Here is a 16,621-nt window from a genome sequence, read left to right as displayed (position 1 = left end):
TCAGGAAAAGTGAAGAAACTCTCTTTGGGGAGGCTGAAAACGCCAGGGCGGAAAGAGGCGGAACCATCTCCACGGGGAGTCTGCATCTCCCCCTCTGAAAGCTGAACCCAGAAGGACCCTGGGGAAATCCCTCCGGAACCTGCTCCGGAAGCAGCTGTAAGGCTTGTGATACAATGAAGCTGTCAACTGCCAGGACACAGGTGGCTTCTCTGGCAGGCAGAGGGAAGTCAATCACTGCTTCGCTCTCAGCTGAGAAACTAGATACCAAGTTAAGATTCGGAGCAAATAAATCCGAAAGGTCTATAGCATGCTGCGAATTAAATAGATAGATAGATAGATAGATAGATAAATAAATAAATAAATAAATAAATAAATACCTGTACCGTATAGCAAAGCATTAATATCTTCAATATACAAAGAGTTTTTAGGGATCAATAAGAAAACGAGAAAATCTACTGAAGAGGAAAGTAGGCAAAGCCATGAACTGGCAATACACTTTAAAAAAAAAAAAAAAAGCACAAAGGGAAAAATGGCAATAAGCCTATTTTTAGGTTCAATTCAATCATTAAAGAAATTCAAAATGAAACCATGAAATGTGTGCGTCCCTCCAACTGACTTTTTTTTTCTCTTATGGACATTCCTAGCGTTTGGAAAGGATACAGAGAACGTGCACAAATGCTGTTGGTGGGACGGTAAAGAAACCCAGCGTTTCTGGAGAGGAATGAGGTAGAGATATGAGGGTTATAAAAGCCTCAGAGGGGCGCCTGGGTGGCTCAGTCGGTTAAGCGTCAGACTTCTGCTCAGGTCGTGATCTCACAGTTCATGAGTTCGAGCCCCGTGTTGCGCTCTGGGCGGACAGCTCGGAGCCTGGAACCTGCCTCAGATTCTATGTCTCCCTCTCTCTCTGCCCCTCCCCTGCTCACACTCTGTCTCTGTCTCTCTCTCAAAAATGAATAAACATTAAAAAAAATTGTTTAATAATAAAAGAAAAATAAAAGCCTTGAAATGGTATGGATGCTTTGACTTATTTGTCTGATGGGAACGAAGAGAGATGCGGTCGAGACGCAGCTGTGGATGTTCCTGGAGGAGGCCGTGAGCAGAGCGGCTGGACCTCGGCACCAGAGCCTGGTTGCCTGGGACAAGTCCCTCTCTGAGCCTCAGTTTCCTCGTCTGTAAAATAGAAAGCGTCATAAGGAAGACAAAATACATCAAATGCCTGACACGTAATAAATGCTCAGTAAATGTCAGCCTAGCAAAAGAAACTGAGCAGAAATTATAAGCACCCAGAAGATAAATGGGCCAAGGAGAGGAGCAAAGTTTCACCAAAAAGAAGCTAAAAACAGCTCCTAAACACATGAAAAGATGCTCAATCTCCTCTCCAATTAGACATGCTCATTAAGATGACGACCAGACACCATTATTCGCTCAGAAGATCTGAGAAACCCCGAGTCAGCGGATAGCCTGTGCAGCCGATGGGGAAATGGGCCACCTGCATACAGGTGAGGGGCACCAGGTGGGACCACCTTGGTGGAGAATGGTCTGGACACTGCTGTTGAAGTAACAAACACAAATGCTCTAAACCGTGAGATTTCGTATTGGGGGATTTACCCTGCACTTGCTTGGAAAGTCTGTTCAAGGTCATTTCCTGAAGCAATAACAGCTCAAAAGACTAGAAGCAAAATAACCATCACTGGTTAGATTCTGGTTAAAAACATTAAGGGGCCCGTTCAACAAGACCTCAACCTCAATTGCACATCCCCAAATATTTTGACACCCAGGAGTCTTTCTAAGACTGTTGAATCTCCATTTACGCCAGCAAGTGTGAATATTCTTCAGTTTATCTGTGCTGACCAACTATGGGATGCTAGCCCAGATCATTGGTGTATCTGTTAGCTGCTGCTGTGTAACAAATGAAACCCCCCCCCCAAAAGTGAGCAGCCAAAAACAACACACATGATCTCAGAGTTTCTGTGGATGAAAAATGTGGGAACTGCTTAGTTGGGTGGGCTCATAAGGCTCTCGTAACAGTCATACTCAAGGGGGTTGAGCTGTTAGCTCTTCCAGAATCCCTGCCCCTACCCCGGGTGCTGAACATCCAGATTATAGCCGTCCTGCCTCCTGGCCTGCTTCTGGTTGGATCGGTTGTTTTCTGCCCCATTTCAGGGAAGTCCCCATGACACATTTCCATCTCACAGCTGGAGCTGAGGACCCCGGCACCTCCCAGCAGTGTCGGCCTCAGTCCTACACGCATTTACTGCTCCAACAAAGCGCTCGCTGTAGGATCCTGCAGTAGGAGGTCAGGCTCCCCCGGTGCTGAGCATGGCTCCCTGTACCCCTCTCCCAGAGCAGCCCTGGCTTGTGGTGAGCCCAAGGCTCCCATCGCCATGAGCTCCCCTTGCAGTGTTGGGAACCGAGAGCTACTGGGAGAGGCTCCACAGAGGCCTGGCAATATGCGATAGGACACAAATTCATGTGCATGTCAGAGGGTACCTCTGGCTCAGACAAACACTGTGGCTCCCCACTGCCCTTGTTTACCGTGAGCTTGGCCAACCTGGCTGGGTCAGGAGATAAGGTATACGCCGTTCCGTCCAGGAATCCACACTTAAGAACCATCCCCCCAACAATTCACTGGATGGCCCAAGAGCTTGTGAGATCCTCACCTGCTCCTGTCGGGTCCCACGGGGCCTCCGAGCAGCCATCCAGAGTGCAGGACATGTCACTGACACCAAGGGCCTTTTTCAGTTCTAAAGCAAGAGATGAGCCTTTGGACCCATCTGGGGATTCCATGCGTTCTCTCAGAGAGGCCACAAGAGGGCAAAGGATGGCAGGAAATGTCTCAACCAGGAACCCAAAACAAGTGGCTCAAATAACCCTCTCTCCATACCTGCGGCCATGGCAGACATTGCTAGTCGATCGCCACATCTTCACTGAGCCCCCTACCAACCCTACCTGCCAACACCACACTCCAAGCAGACATTACAAGTCAATTAAGGATGAAACACCACCAAGGACCCCTCTAGGAAGAGAGACTCTCTGACGTTACCTGTTTCTGGATTTTTTTTTTTTCCCAATTAGAGAATAGCCTTCTTCCCTTTAAAATGCCCCTTTTCTAAGGGAACTTAGTTCTTTTTGTCACCCTTACTTCCTGGCTCCTAGAACCCTACTGTCTTCGGGTCCCCCCCCCCCACCTCTCCAACTGCTCCTTCTGGGTCCCTACTTTCTGTTTGCTCCTTCAGATACAGGCGCTCCAGGACTCCACTCTTCCCTGTAAACACCATTCCCAGTGTCGTGGCCCCTCTTGTGCCCTCAGTGACGCCCAACAACCTCAGGCTCCCACCTCAGCTTCACGCCTGGGCTCTATCCCCTTGTTTGCTGCACCTTCAGTCCATCCTTTGCCTCTAGGACTGTGCCCTCAACCTCCTCCCCTGGCTTCCGGTGTGGCCGGTGTTGCCCTCTGCTCACACACCCTCCATGGCTCCCCATTGCCTGCCCAATAAAGCCTAACCTCCTCTGCCTGTTATTCAAGGCCCTGCACACCTGCCCCAGCAGCCTCCTGCCTCCTCTCCTTCCATTCCCCTTCATATCCTCTGTATCAGCCACGCGGATGCCATGACATCCCCTGAAAGTCACGTGGCTCATCCGAGCACACATCTCTTCAGCCACAGGCAGTGGGTCACGAGCAAACTGAAGAAGCAAGAAGGAGAAGAGATGGTTCTGGAACCACTTCCCAGCCCAGAAGATCCAAGGACTCTCAGGGCTTCAATGCCAGCCCAGAAAAAAACAAAAAAAAAAAACCAAAAAACAAACAAACAAAAAAAGAAAACAGGGAGTGGTTGCTGAATGAATAAAGGTCAATGTGTCTTGTATCCCCAGTTTCTGAATTTTGCCTCCTTCCCTTCAGCCTGAGAACTCCTACACACCCCTTACAGCCTTGCCCCAATGCCCCCTCCTTTAGGGAACCTCCATCGCTGCCCTAGTCCCCATCTCGCTCACCCTAGTCCCCATCTGTCCCAGTCCTAACATTCAGTCAAAGGTTAGTGTTCACAGGAAGTAAGAGGTGATGGGGAACCCGGTGGAGCTTGGTATATACAGCCAGGGGGCACCAGGCTTCCTTGAGCCATAGAGGAATGGGGCTCACCTCCATCAATCCTCTGCAGCAGGACCCCCCGGACAATGTCTTCATAGATCCCCTCAATGGTCAGGGCCGGGCTACCCACGGCGAGGACCTCCCCTTCGAACTCAGGCAGCTCCTAGAACAGAGGTGGGTGAGGGGTTGGGCTGGAGGAGAGGGCTGCGGTCTTGACCCTGATCAGCTGGGGGACCTTGGGACTAAGTTTCCTCATCTTTAAAATGAACTCCTGGATCCATATGCCCTCAGGTTGTTGCGGGCATTGATGAACCACAGCACGGCACATCTCAGTGGGAATTGTGCGGGGATCTCTGTTGGCCAACCCCCCTCCCCAGCTTCTTCTTCTAGAGGATCCTGTGAGCGCCTGAAGCAGACCCCTGCCTGGTGTCCCCGTGTGACCGGGCCCCTGTGACCTTCTCTCTCATTGCCTTCCAACCCCCTCACTCACTGAGCACCAGCCATGCTTGCCTCCAACGCACGAGGCATAGTCCTACCTCAGGGTCTTTGCACATGCTGTGTCTTCCCCAGGCCATGGCTCATGCCATCAGTTCACTGCTTGTCAGGTGTCATTTTCAGGAAGAGCCTCCCTGGCCACCTGGCAACCCCTCCCCCCCCCCCCCCACACACACATTCCCTCTCTGCCTCCTCCCTTCTCTGAGATACAATGCATGGCCCCCCCATCCAACACAACCACAGGGCTCAGGGAACAATAGTCTCTGAGAGAGAGAGCATTCTGCCCGCTTTTATAGAAAGACACAGGCACATGGCTGTCCTCTGGGCCCTGCGTGTATGTGCCCCATTTCTCACCGCTTTGTAGCTACTCTTCAGCTGGCTCAACACAAAGGGCAAGAAGATACAGAGCAACCATCCACGGATGAACCTCCTCTGCGCTGAGCTGCTGTCCGACTGGAACTTCTGCGGGGGGGGGACAAGCAGCAGCGGCCAGTCCAGTGGCCCTCTGAGCGCCCGGGCCCACTGCCATCTGCCATCTGCCATGCCCTCCCGGTGGACCTCTCACCTTCAGCACACGCCCCCTGACTTTCTCCAACTGCTGGGCAGCCTGGGTGCAGTCCAGGGCTGCGGTCAGACACTGGTCCGCCAGCTGTAGGAAGGTGGCCACGGCGTCAGCCATAAGCTGCGGGAAGAGTAACCTGCTAGAGCCCCGAGAATCACGCTCCGGCCGACGGAGCCCTGTGCCTGCCTGGCTGACCCTTCTCAGCACGCAGACTGACCCGACCAGTCACTTTTCCCCAGCCTCCTTCTTGTTTCAGGAAACAGCATCCCCTTCCTCTCAGGACTGGGGCATCATCCAATCAGTGGGGATCTGTGTGTAATCTAGCAGAAAGTGCCCTCTGCTCTGGAGGATGGTGCCTGGGTGCTCGGCCTGGGGAGCGGAGAGCCGGTCAGAGTTCAGCCTCGTTGTCTGAGCGCTCTTGTGCAGCGTACAACTTGAACAACTGTACCAGGCAGCACTCGGTCTTCTCCATCCCCGTCTCCTTCACTCACCATGTCAGTTTAGCAGGTCCCCTTCCCTTGGCCTTCAAACACACGCCACTTCTCTCCACCAACAGTGCCCGTTCTGCTTCAGGCCTCCTTCCTGCCTCCTCTATTCCTGCCCCCAACAGCCTCTCTTCCCCACAGCAGGTAGGGCTTCCTAAATTTGGAATCTGGTCACGCCCCTCCCCTGCTCACACACCTGCTGTGGCTCCCCATGGCCCTCAGGACAGAGCCTGGCCCCTTCACCCCATACTCAAGTCCCTGACCCACCTGCCCCTCCACCTTGCTGGCAAATCTCCCGCCTTGCTGCCCTCACTTGAAGCCTACAGCCCAGTGTCTCTAAATGGCTTCCAAATGCAGACGAACTCCCTCATCTCCCAGTGCTGTTCCCTCTACCCAGGACGTATTCCACCCCCCATTCCTCCCACCGCTGCTTCAGTTTGAAAGTCCTCTCCTCCTGGGGGGTCCTCCTAGCCCTGGAGATGAATCAAATGTCTCTTCAGAGCTCCCAAAGCACCACGGCCCTGTCCACCACGTGCGGTCACAGCCTGCTTATGGGCTGATGTCCGCAGGATACCCCCCACTCGCCCTCACCTGCTGTGCGAGATCCTGGGCCCCAAATACCAGGCTTCGTGTGCCAGAGAAGCCAAATGGCGCCACCAGCTGCCCCAGGCGCTTCTGGCTTCGCTCAGCCTCACGGTAGCAGGCGTGCATCAGCTCTGAGTCCCATGGCATCTCCCCAAATGAGTAAACCTGTGCCCCGATGGCAGTCAGGTGAGAAAAACACCATCAGTCGATGGAAAAGCCGGGCCAAGGACCTCACAGCCAATTCGCAGCAAGAGAAATGCAAACGGAAACACATCCCACCTCAGCCATTACCCCCAAAATGCATGATAAAGACAACAGGTATGGTGTAGGACATAAAATGGTAAAACCTGAAAGAAATGGATAACACGCCGTGCTGGCACGACTGAGGGGCAACAGGCACACCAGCCCTTGTCACACCCGCACCCATCACCTGATCCCCTCTCTGTCCTTGGCTCTGGGGCCACCGAAATGGAGTAACCCGATATGGTCTCTGCCCTCAAGGAGCTCACAGAAAAGCTGGGGAAGATAAACTATCCACAATCAACTACAGAGGTGTATAAGAGGAAGGAAGCACAGGTGGCTGTGGATGCAGAGAGGGAGCAGGGAAAGTTCCTAGAGGAAGTGATTCTGAAACGGAGGCCTAATGAGTTGAAGTTCTCCTGGCACTTAGTAGGTGTTCATTTAATATCAGAAGAACAGTGGCGACCTGCATGCAGCAGAAGTCACTGGCTTAGGGGATGGGGGATGGGCTCTGGCAAACAGAGGAACGGGAAGAGGAGGTATTTGAGGGTAGGTGATTCCAGACCCATGTTGCTAAAATGCTTCTCTTGTCATTTTGCTCCTCCCCCGACCGTGTTTTAAACTGTACAACTCAACGACCAGAGCATGGTGGTCTACAATAAGAAAAAAGCACCCTAGGGCAGAGTTCGGAAACGGTTTTCAAAGGAGGCTTTCAAACAGAAAGTGAGAGGGTTCACGCAACTCTTCTGTGAGGTTAACACGCCGCACGTCCGTCGAATGAACCCCACCCCGGGAGCTCACCTCCTTGCGCAAGCGGGTGCTAGAGGGGCTCCCACGCAGGTGGCGTGACAGGCGGTCCATGCCCTGGGCTAGGAGGGTCTGCACTGTTGAGAGCACGGCTTCCACGGTGCTCAGCAGCTTTTGCGTGACCCGGGACAGCTGTGTGTCCACCCTCCCGCGCAGGCAGGTCTCCAGGGTGCCCTCGACCTCCCCTGGAATGGGAAGACACTAGCCCGGGTCTCCTCCGCAAGGTGCTCCGCAAAGGGGGCGCAGGCGGCCCGGGGCTCAGCACGAGGAGGACAGGGGCTCAGACTCTGAGCACCCTGTTCGACCATTTTACAGGTGAGAAAACTGAGGCTTTGCGTGCGGCAGCAATGAGCTCAAAGCCGTACGCCCGAGAGGCCAGAGTCTGGATTCCAACCCGGTTGTCTTTGTCACTGAGCAGAGTGGGAGCCTCCGCCGTCTGACCGGGACAACCCGGGTCAGGTCTGCCACTACCTGTGCCTCCACTCCTCTCCCGACTGGATGTCATTAGCCCCATCCCTAGCCCGCCGCCTTTCCACGGCCGCGACCTCGCTCTTGACCCCGCCCTTGTCTGGCATCCTCCAGCCTTGGCCCGAGGCCACGCCCATACTCCAACTTATACCCCGCCCCTCATGCCCCGCCCTTTCTTTGTCCTGCCCTGTCCCGCTGGGTCTTCGGTCCGGATTCTCGGCCCCACCCCTTACGCCCACCCAGTTCCCCGCCTACCAGTCAGGCCCCTGGCCCCGCCCCTCCCGGCCCTGGCCCCGCCCCTCCCGGCCCAGGCCCCGCCCCCAGATCTCACCCCGCAGCCTCCGCGCCACGCGCGCCCGCAGCTGCAGAATCTGGTCCACGTCCGGGCGGATGGTCTTCTCCAGGGCCGCCAGCAGTTCGTCCTTTTCCGGCTGGAAGGCGCGGAGCCCGGCGGAGGCCCCGGCCAGGACGGCGGCGTGGACTGCGTCTAGGAGCTGCCCGGACCGGCCAAGGGGACCCCACCCGGGCCAGAGGCGCGACAGCGAGCCGAGATGGGGCGGGATGGGGGAAGAGAGAGACAGAGACGGAGAGCCAGAGAGACGCGCAGAGAGTTTAGGGGACAGTCGCGGGGAGGGGGAAGACAGGCCCCAGGGTCCGGCCCCTATCCCCCTGTGCGGCCACCCGCGTGTACCTCGGTCCAGGCCCAGGCACGGTTGCGGCTGGCCCCCCGCAGGCCGGGCAGGGTCTGGGCTCGCAGCGCCGGCAGCAGCTCCCGCATCAGCACCCCGGTCAGCACCTGCGGGAGAGGGGGCCGTAGGCGCCCGCGGCGGGCCTAGAGGGGTCCCAGGGGTGGCCTTGCACCGCACTGACCTCGGCATCCGAGCCCAGGGTCACGTCGTCCTCGCCAAAGTGGCCTCGGCGCTGCCGATAGAGTCTTAAGGCGTCCAGGAAGGCACGGGCTGCGGGGGCCTGACTGCGCTGCAAGACTGAGGGGGCAGTTCCTGAGTGCCAGCCCACTTCTCCCCTGCTCTCACCTCTGCCTGGCTCCCTCTCACCCGGGCAGGAAGCCCTCCACCTCCTCACCAGGTCCCCAGACACCTAAATCTCACCCATCTCCAGACGCTTGCACAAGCAGGGCCCTCTGCAGGGAACATGGTGCCCCAGGACCATCACCGGCCCATAAGGCACCTTGATACTCCGATTTAGGAAAAAGCATCCCCTGTGGGCAGTCACAGGCCAGGCTGCACGGCCCCTCCTGATAGGCGCATCTGGGCGCTCAACAGCCTGCTCAACATGCATGTTGGTCCTGTTCCCCTTCTTCCCCTGGCTGGCCCCAGCTTCGACACACCCTCCTCTGAGCAGCCCTCCCTGATCTCCCAGGCTAAGCTCCCACAGGGCCCTGTCCCCATCACAGCCTGTTGTCACGTCTGTCTCCCCCCACAAGCCATTTCGTAAACAAACTGGAAACTTGGGAGAGGACCCCACAGGCAGCAGGGGCAGAGCTATCTCGCCTCGGACCCCAGGACACGCAGCTGCCTGACCTTTCCCGGGACCCACCTGTCCCACGGAGCCGGATGCCACCCTGGAGGGCCAGCCTCCAAGCCCGCCGCGCTTCCCCCGTGGCCGCGGAGAAACAGAGGTGCCGGCGGAAGGGGTGCTGCAGGAACAGGGGGAAGTTCACGGGCATTTCCAGGAGGGGTTCGGGCTCTTCCTGGGTATGCTCTCCTGGAAGCAGACGGAGGAGGCTGTGTCATCCTTCACTCACTCACTCTACAATCAGTCGTTCACTCGCTGGAAGAAAACACCCATGAAAGCGCCTCCCCCCCCCCCCACCCGCCGCCCGCTCGAGCAGTTGCCAACACTATCCTTATTCTGGCTCGGTCCCAGGGGGAGGTGCGCCCAGGGGAGACATCAGCGAGCCATCCCAGCGTCGTTTCTGAGCCTCAGCATCCTCCTCAACACGGAGGCCTGGACAGCCACCACCAGTCTGTCTGAGTTGGCACGTCGTCATCTGAGCCCTGCTTGCCCTGGGAGTCAGCCAGGGCCAGATTCAAACCCGGCCAAGTCACTTGCTAGCTCTGTGTGTAGGGCACGCTTTTCCTACCTGGACCTCGGTTTCCCTGCCTATAAAGTGGGCCTAAAAGTGATATCGATGACCCGTTGGGAGAACTGTGGGGGAGCCAGGGTGAGTGAATTTGGGGGGAGGGGGTTAATTTATTGCAGGGGGAGGGCCCTAAATCCTCACTTTTTTCTTCTGATTTCCAGAACCGCAGCAAGATGCGGTAATCCAGAAGGTGGAAATCCCTGGGCATCCCGGCCCTTCAACGGCAGCCTCCGGAGGCAATAACAGCCTTTAACGCTTTGTTGGGGGGCATTACCCCAGATTTTAAAATCCGCACAAAGCGCATGATGTGCATCTGAGTGAGAAGATGAACTTTTCCGGTCTATAACTGGCCTTTTTGTTCCTGCATACATCTGGGGCACCTTCAGCGGCTACCCAGCTTTCCTTTCTCAGGGCTGGGCCATAATTGATTTCATCAACCCCTGAGGGCCGGGTATTCGGATAGATTTTCTTCTTTCCGCTAACACCAACATTTCTGCAAACTGTCCTTATTGCTACCTCTTTGCATCGTTTGGTGGCAGGATAGCGCCACAGGGAAGCAGAAATGCGATTCTGGCTCTGTCCCTTACTGTGTGACAGTCCTCAGCCTCAGTGGCCTCATCTGTGCAGTGGGGTAGTTAGCGATGGGGCCGGCTTCTGGGCAGGCTCAGTGAGATCACACGAGCCCCGCGCTGAGCACTCGTCATACATATGCCAGTCCAATAATGCGGTTCCTTTCCCTATTCCTGCACGGTATTGTGGTCATGAAAGAGAGAGGGGGGTAGAGAGAGGAAGTAGAAGGAGGAGGGAAGGGAGGGAGGGTGGGAAACCCTCCTGGGAATGCTAGGCTGAACAGTACCCCCTGCAGCAAATCTGTGTGATAGTCCCGCCCACCCGTGACTATCTCCCCACATGCTTGCTAACATCGGGTTTTATTGTTTTTACCCTCGCTACTTTGATTCCGGTCCAGTGTCCCAACTCTCCTTCTCACTCTAGTAAGAGTGGATATTTCTCTTGCTAGAGCTGGGGTACTCACCCAAAGGGCAATGCTGCCCCCGGGGGACACTTGATAGTGTCTGGAGATATTTTTGATGGTCACACCTCGCGGGGGGTGGGGGGTGTCCTACGGGCATCGAGTGGGTGGAGGCCATGGATGCTGTTTAACATCCCACAATGTATGGGGTGCCCCGCCCATTGCAAAGAATGATTTGGCCCCAACTGTCAACAGTTCTGACGTTAAGAAACGTGCTCTTGAGATCTCGGGAACCTTACCTGAGGGGACTGGGCAGAGAGCATCCAACAGGCAGAGATAGTCACGCTGGGAAGTCAGGACAGTATACCCTGTCAAGGCCACGGAGCTGAGGGGATGGCCCCCATTCTCATATTCCTATGAAAGGCATCCAGAGAACCAACTTGGGACAGGTCTAAACCACGGCTTCCGTGTCCCAACTGTGGGATCAGGGGAAGGCTTGGGGTTAGCTAGGGAAGTCCCCCACCCCTCCTCCCTCCCTCCCTCCCCTGTAGTCGAGCACCCAGTACCTACTGGGTGCTAGGCCAGTCCTAAATATTATACGAAGGTTATCTCCTTGAATCCTCACGGCCCCATATGACGTGGACCAGCACCAACCCATTTCACAGAGGTGGAAACTGAGTCCCAGGAGCACAAATGACCTGCCCGAGCTCCCCAGCCAGGCGTGATGTGCGAAGGCCTCTCGGTTTCAACCTCAGCTCTGCTGATGACCATGAGGAAGTCGCGACTCCTGGCCTGGACCTCGGTTTTCCTACCCAGCCCAGCGGGGGGTGGTTGCCCACCCCAGGCCCATCTCATAGGGACCCTCAATTCATACTAGGTGACTGAAGACAGGAGAGAGGACCATGTTGGGAGCTGGACCCCAAAACCCATGCCGAGGAGCGTGGCCCGGCGAGGCCAGGAGGGAAGGGAGGAGAGCCGCTTCCTTACCTCCCTATGGCTGAACCACTCCAGGCAGCCATCCCCCCGCAGGACACAGAAGATCGGCTGCCACCGAGGCGGGTGGCCCCACAGCTGGGTCAGAGGCCCTTGGTGCTCACGGACTCGGGGAAGCTTCTGTGGGAAGAGGGACCAGTGGGTGTCAGGGGCACAGACCGGTGTCCCCACGTCCAGACCGCCTGGAGAGCACCCCACTCCACACCCCCCATCCCAGGCTCTACCAAGTCCAGGGTGCCCGGGTGCTGCTGAGGTAGCCCTGTAACCTTTCTAAGGCTGCCCACAGCATGCACTTGTTTGGGAGAGCTCCAAATACACGCGGATTCAGTCCTCCCCACAGTCCTGGGGGCAGACACCTTGTCCCCACCTCCCCCTGAGCCTCAGATGACACCCCAGCCCTGGCCAACGTCTTTTTTTTTTTTTTAATTTTTTTTTAGGGTTTATTCATATTTGAGAGAAACAGAGTGCAAGTCTGGGAGGGGCAGAGAGAGACGGAGACACAGAATCCGAAGCAAGCTCCACGCACGCCCCGAGCTGTCGGCACAGAGCCCGCTGTGGGGCTCGAACTCACGAACCGCGGGATCATGATCTGAGCCGAAGTCGGCCACTTAACCGACTGAGCCACCCAGGCGCCCCAGCCCTGGCCGACATCTTGATTGCAGCCTGTGAGAGACCCTGAAAGAAGGAAACTCAGGAGGCTGTGTCTGGATTCCTGACCCACGGCAACTGTGATACGTGTGTGTTGTTTCCAGCCACTGGTTGTGGGATGTTTTGTTATGCAGCATTAGCTAACTGATACAAGTGGGATTGCTGGGTCGTGGAGCCGGTGGAGTTTACCTTCATGGGAGAAACAGCCAGTCCTCTGCCCACAGACCCCTCCCTTGGGCAGGATGGGGCATCCCTTTGTTTTATTACCTTTGTTACTCTTCTCACTACCTGGCCACCTGAACCGTGTGCCTTTTATTTCATCACCGGGTCCCAGAGCAAGTCCCGGTAACCCAGACGGTGCTCGATAAATATCCTGTGAATACGCTAACTGCATTTGTGATGTTTTCATTCTTTGATAGAAAGTCACGTGTTGGCTAAATGATTCTCCAAACCTTTTCTGAGGTCTGAGATTTTTCCTAGTGATATTGTTAAAACATGATTATAGAGGGGCGCCTGGGTGGCGCAGTCGGTTAAGCGTCCGACTTCAGCCAGGTCACGATCTCGCGGTCCGTGAGTGCGAGCCCCGCGTCAGGCTCTGGGCTGATGGCTCGGAGCCTGGAGCCTGTTTCCGATTCTGTGTCTCCCTCTCTCTCTGCCCCTCCCCCGTTCATGCTCTGTCTCTCTCTGTCCCAAAAATAAATAAAAAACGTTGAAAAAAAAAAATTAAAAAAAAAAAACATGATTATAGAAATGATATATGATAAGTGTTTTATAAGATGTTCAAACTGAAGCCAGGGGAAAGCCCCCACACTGTCGAACCCCAACGTCAACTGTGCCCTGGCCCCCGTGGCCGGAACCTACAGGCGGTAAAGGGGCAGGTGGGGACCACACCCGCGGTCCCATGATGCCTTAGGCAGGACAAGGAGAGTCCCGGGTGAGAGAGGGCTCTGTGTCCACAGTGTCGGGGAGCCTCCACCCCAGGGCAGGCAGAGCTGAAAAAGGAGTCATCTGAGAGAGGTAGGAACAACTCAGAGCCCTGATCGGGGAAGTGTCAATAACCAGCATGGGCTCCAGGTTCAAATCCTGCCTTGCCTCTTGTTTTTTGTTTTTTGTTTTTTTTTTTTAATGTTTATTTTTTAAGAGACAGCATGAGCATGAGCAGGGGAAGGGCAGAGAGAGAGGGAGACACAGAATCGGAAGCAGTCTCCAGACTCTGAGCTGTCGGCACAGAGCCCGATGCGGGGCTCGAACTCACAGACCGTGAGATCATGACCTGAGCTGAAGTCAGATGTTTAACCGACCGAGCCACCCAGGCGCCCCTCAAATCCTGCCTTGCCCCTCGCTGGCAGGGCGACCTCGGGTGCTTCAGTTTCCTCACTAGTCAGAGACTCATTTCCCAGGCTGGTGAGGACAGGGTGGGTGGTACAGGGCACGTGGAGTCATTTGTTGGCTTGGCAACATCTGGAGCTGGGGCCAGGCAGCTCTAGGCTCTTACGTCCTATCAAGAAACGTCCTGAGCTCCTACTGTGTGCGGGCACCACATGGACGCAAGGGATTTGGGGTGGGGGGTGGGGACAAAGCCTGGCCCCTGCCCTCCCAGGGCAGACAGATGGGGGAGGCAGACGTGTGACCCAAGGCTTCCCTGGATAAACAGCGGGACGGGGATCCCAGAGGAGGCACCCAGCCCAGGGAGGGGCTGTGCCGATCAAGGAAGGCTTCTTGGAAGAAGCGGTGGCCGAAGCACGAGGAGGAACCGGGAGGGTGCACCAGGCAGAGGGTGCCGCACGTGCAAAGGCTTGAGGGTCCAAGGGGCATGTTTCATGCCTAGTAGACAAGACGAGCCTTTCCCAACTTCAGAATTTGGCTGTGCCCTCCCCCTAGAATCCCCTTCTCATCCCGGGCTCCGCGTCCAGCAATTTCTCGTCCTGTACATCTCCGTTCAGAGGGGGGCCTCCCTGCCCCCCGACTCCCCGCCCCCGCCCCCAACACTGCCTCTCATCTTGTCTTCATGGCACCTAGCGGCAATGATGCTGCAACGCGACACAGTAGTCTGTCATTCCTCTCCCCGTCACGCTGTGAGCCGGCGGGGGTGGGGGGTGGGGGCGGGGAGGGGTGGCGCATGGCAGGACCCACCCCCACCGCCACTGTGTCCCCAGCGTCCGGCCTAGGACGTGGCATGCAGTAGGGGCCCAGCGCACGTTTGTTCAAAGGATGCATTTTAACAGTCTTCCCGGGTCTCGGCGCCAGCAGGGGCGAAGGCGTCAGGAGGGCCCCCAACCGAACCGGCGCCCCCTCCCTTTGTGGCACCCACTTTACTGCGCATCAGCTGGCATCCGGCGGGCTCCTGGGGCCCCAGCTCACGGGAGATCTGTCGCAGGACAGAGGCCGCCAGCTGCTCGCGGTAGCAGGGCAGGAAGTCCCTCAGCATGGTGTCCACCTGGCCTGCAGGGACAAGGGGACACTCAGGCGGTTGAATCAGACCTGCCTGGGGCGGGCCGAACAGGCGGGGAAGCCGCTTGTGAGCTCCTACCCTTGCCCCAAAGCTGCCCAACGAGAGGTGCTCCAAATTCCATTCACCCTTAACCCTCCACAGACTGTTTCCATCCACGTGGGAACAGGGGGTGGGGGAGTTGGGTGACCCGGGCTTAATTCATAACAGACGTACAATAAATTTTAATCGTATAGAGCATCCGATCTGATGAGCTTTGACACCTTTCCAGCCCAAGAAACCATCGCCACAATCGAGGCGGTGAACGGAGCCATCCCACCCGAGTTCCCTCTTGCCCCTTCCATGGGGAGGTTTTCAAAATCTTTTAAGAGCCTCACCCTAGCCCCAGGGAATTTTCCGGGGTGACCCCATCTAGGAAGCGACCACACAAGTGTTAAAGTCCGTCAAGCGGTTCCCCTAAGATGTGTGCACTTGGCTGTATGTAAACCATGAATCCATCCTGCTGCCTGGAATGTGGACCCAACGGCCGGAGCATCAGCAGGCATTATGCACCATGAGGTGGCCTTAGGCACAAAAGCCATGCGTGGGAGAATGATGAAGCGAAGGAGTTCGGGTGTCTAACTTGTATCAGCCTGCCTGCCACTGTACCTCCCTATAGGAGAGAGAAATGAATCTTTATCTTGTTTAAGCCCCTACAGGAAAAGAAAAAGAAAAACACGGCATAGAGTAACTTACTGAATCCTTACAATGGTTCCATGAGATAGGGATTGTTGCTATCCCTGTTTTGCAGATAAGAGAATGAGACCTAGGAGATGAAGTCATTCACCCAAGGTCACACAGTAAGTGGCCGTGGTGTGAACTTGGATGGTCTGGGTGTTGGTAAGACTTGCCACATGCCGGTGCACATGCTGTTCCCCCTATCTGGGATGCTCTTCCCACATCTGCCCACCAACTCCGTCACATCCCTCCAGCCCCGGCTTGGCCCTCATCTCAGTGGGCAGTTGCCCACCCCTCCTTCTTCCCCTGATGTGGGGAGCGTGGGGGTTCTCCACCGTGCTCATCAATCAACTGCCATTCTTGCAATGATAACTTGGCTTTCCTTCCTGGTCTAGATCACGAGTCCAGGAGGGCAGAAGGATTCTCGACCCCACCGTGTCCCCCGCAGAAAACTCGTCCCAGGAGGTCTGGCTGGGCTTGGGACACCTCCCACCTGGCCCCCCGCCCTCACCCCGAACCCACGCCCTGAATAGGGCTATCAGATTTACCGAGTAAAACTACAGGACGCCAATGAAATTTGAATTTCAGAGAAATGAGGAGTCATTTTTTCGCATAAGTATGTACCCCAGGCAAAATGTGGGACATACTCATACAAAACAAGAATATTCGTTGCTTATCTGGAACGTAGGGCATCCTGCTACGGTCAGCCACCGTGTCGGACAAACTTGGCCCTGAACCCCACCTGGCCCCCGACCCACCTCACCCCGTGCCGGCTCACCTCTCAGGTGCTGTTGCTGCCGCTTGTCCAGGGGGCTCGAGGGCCGCCCACCCATCCTGCTGCAGTCACTGGGGGCTCCCTCGAGAGCAAAGCAGACACTCCCTTCCCTCCCACCACCCCCAGGTTTCTGGGTTCAGGGGCACCCCGGGAGCAGGGCAGCCCGTAAGAGGCCTGGATGCCGCCGAGACCAGCCGCCTGGGCTCAGAAGCCAGAACGTAGCCCCTGTGTGTGTG

At 56.2% G+C, this 16,621-nt stretch overlaps 1 protein-coding gene across 4 annotated transcripts; it reads right to left on the bottom strand.

The window, feature by feature from the left end:
• Positions 1-962: 962 nt before the first annotated feature.
• On the bottom strand, positions 963-16,621 carry NIBAN3 (niban apoptosis regulator 3). Of its 4 annotated transcripts, none has more exons than XM_019416290.2 (15): positions 16,389-16,621; positions 14,756-14,886; positions 11,791-11,916; positions 11,103-11,217; positions 9,287-9,454; positions 8,600-8,715; positions 8,421-8,525; positions 8,061-8,223; positions 7,256-7,446; positions 6,221-6,379; positions 5,148-5,231; positions 4,937-5,044; positions 4,139-4,250; positions 2,661-2,744; positions 963-1,170 (listed from the first exon to the last, which is right to left on the bottom strand). In XM_019416290.2, the coding sequence occupies exons 1-15, from the start codon at positions 16,441-16,443 to the stop codon at positions 1,025-1,027; spliced, it is 1,863 nt and encodes a 620-aa protein (XP_019271835.2). In that variant the 5' UTR covers positions 16,444-16,621; the 3' UTR covers positions 963-1,024. The 4 variants fall into 4 exon arrangements, with proteins under 4 accessions (XP_019271835.2, XP_019271834.2, XP_019271837.2 ...); XM_019416289.2 differs by having other exon boundaries at positions 5,148-5,264; positions 16,389-16,620; XM_019416292.2 differs by lacking the exons at positions 11,791-11,916; positions 14,756-14,886; positions 16,389-16,621 and having other exon boundaries at positions 5,148-5,264; positions 8,061-8,525; positions 9,287-9,499; positions 11,103-11,203.

This window comes from Panthera pardus, unplaced genomic scaffold (assembly GCF_024362965.1).
Source record: "Panthera pardus isolate Hobbes unplaced genomic scaffold, ASM2436296v1 HiC_scaffold_8, whole genome shotgun sequence".
In the NCBI taxonomy this organism is placed as follows: domain Eukaryota; kingdom Metazoa; phylum Chordata; class Mammalia; order Carnivora; family Felidae; genus Panthera; species Panthera pardus.
Note: the sequence above shows the minus strand (reverse complement) of the source record. Positions and strands in the feature narration are given on the sequence as shown.

Bases quoted from the DNA above. Each gene is read 5' to 3' on its own strand.
- NIBAN3 (XM_019416289.2), bottom strand. From the start codon at position 16,443: ATGGGTGGGCGGCCCTCGAGCCCCCTGGACAAGCGGCAGCAACAGCAC. The intron at 6,380-7,255 runs GTGAGCTCCCGG...ATCGGGGCACAG, and splicing joins GCACCCGCTTGCGCAAGGAG to GTTTACTCATTTGGGGAGAT. The intron at 5,265-6,220 runs GTGAGGGCGAGT...CTCTTCCCGCAG, and splicing joins CCCAGGATCTCGCACAGCAG to CTTATGGCTGACGCCGTGGC.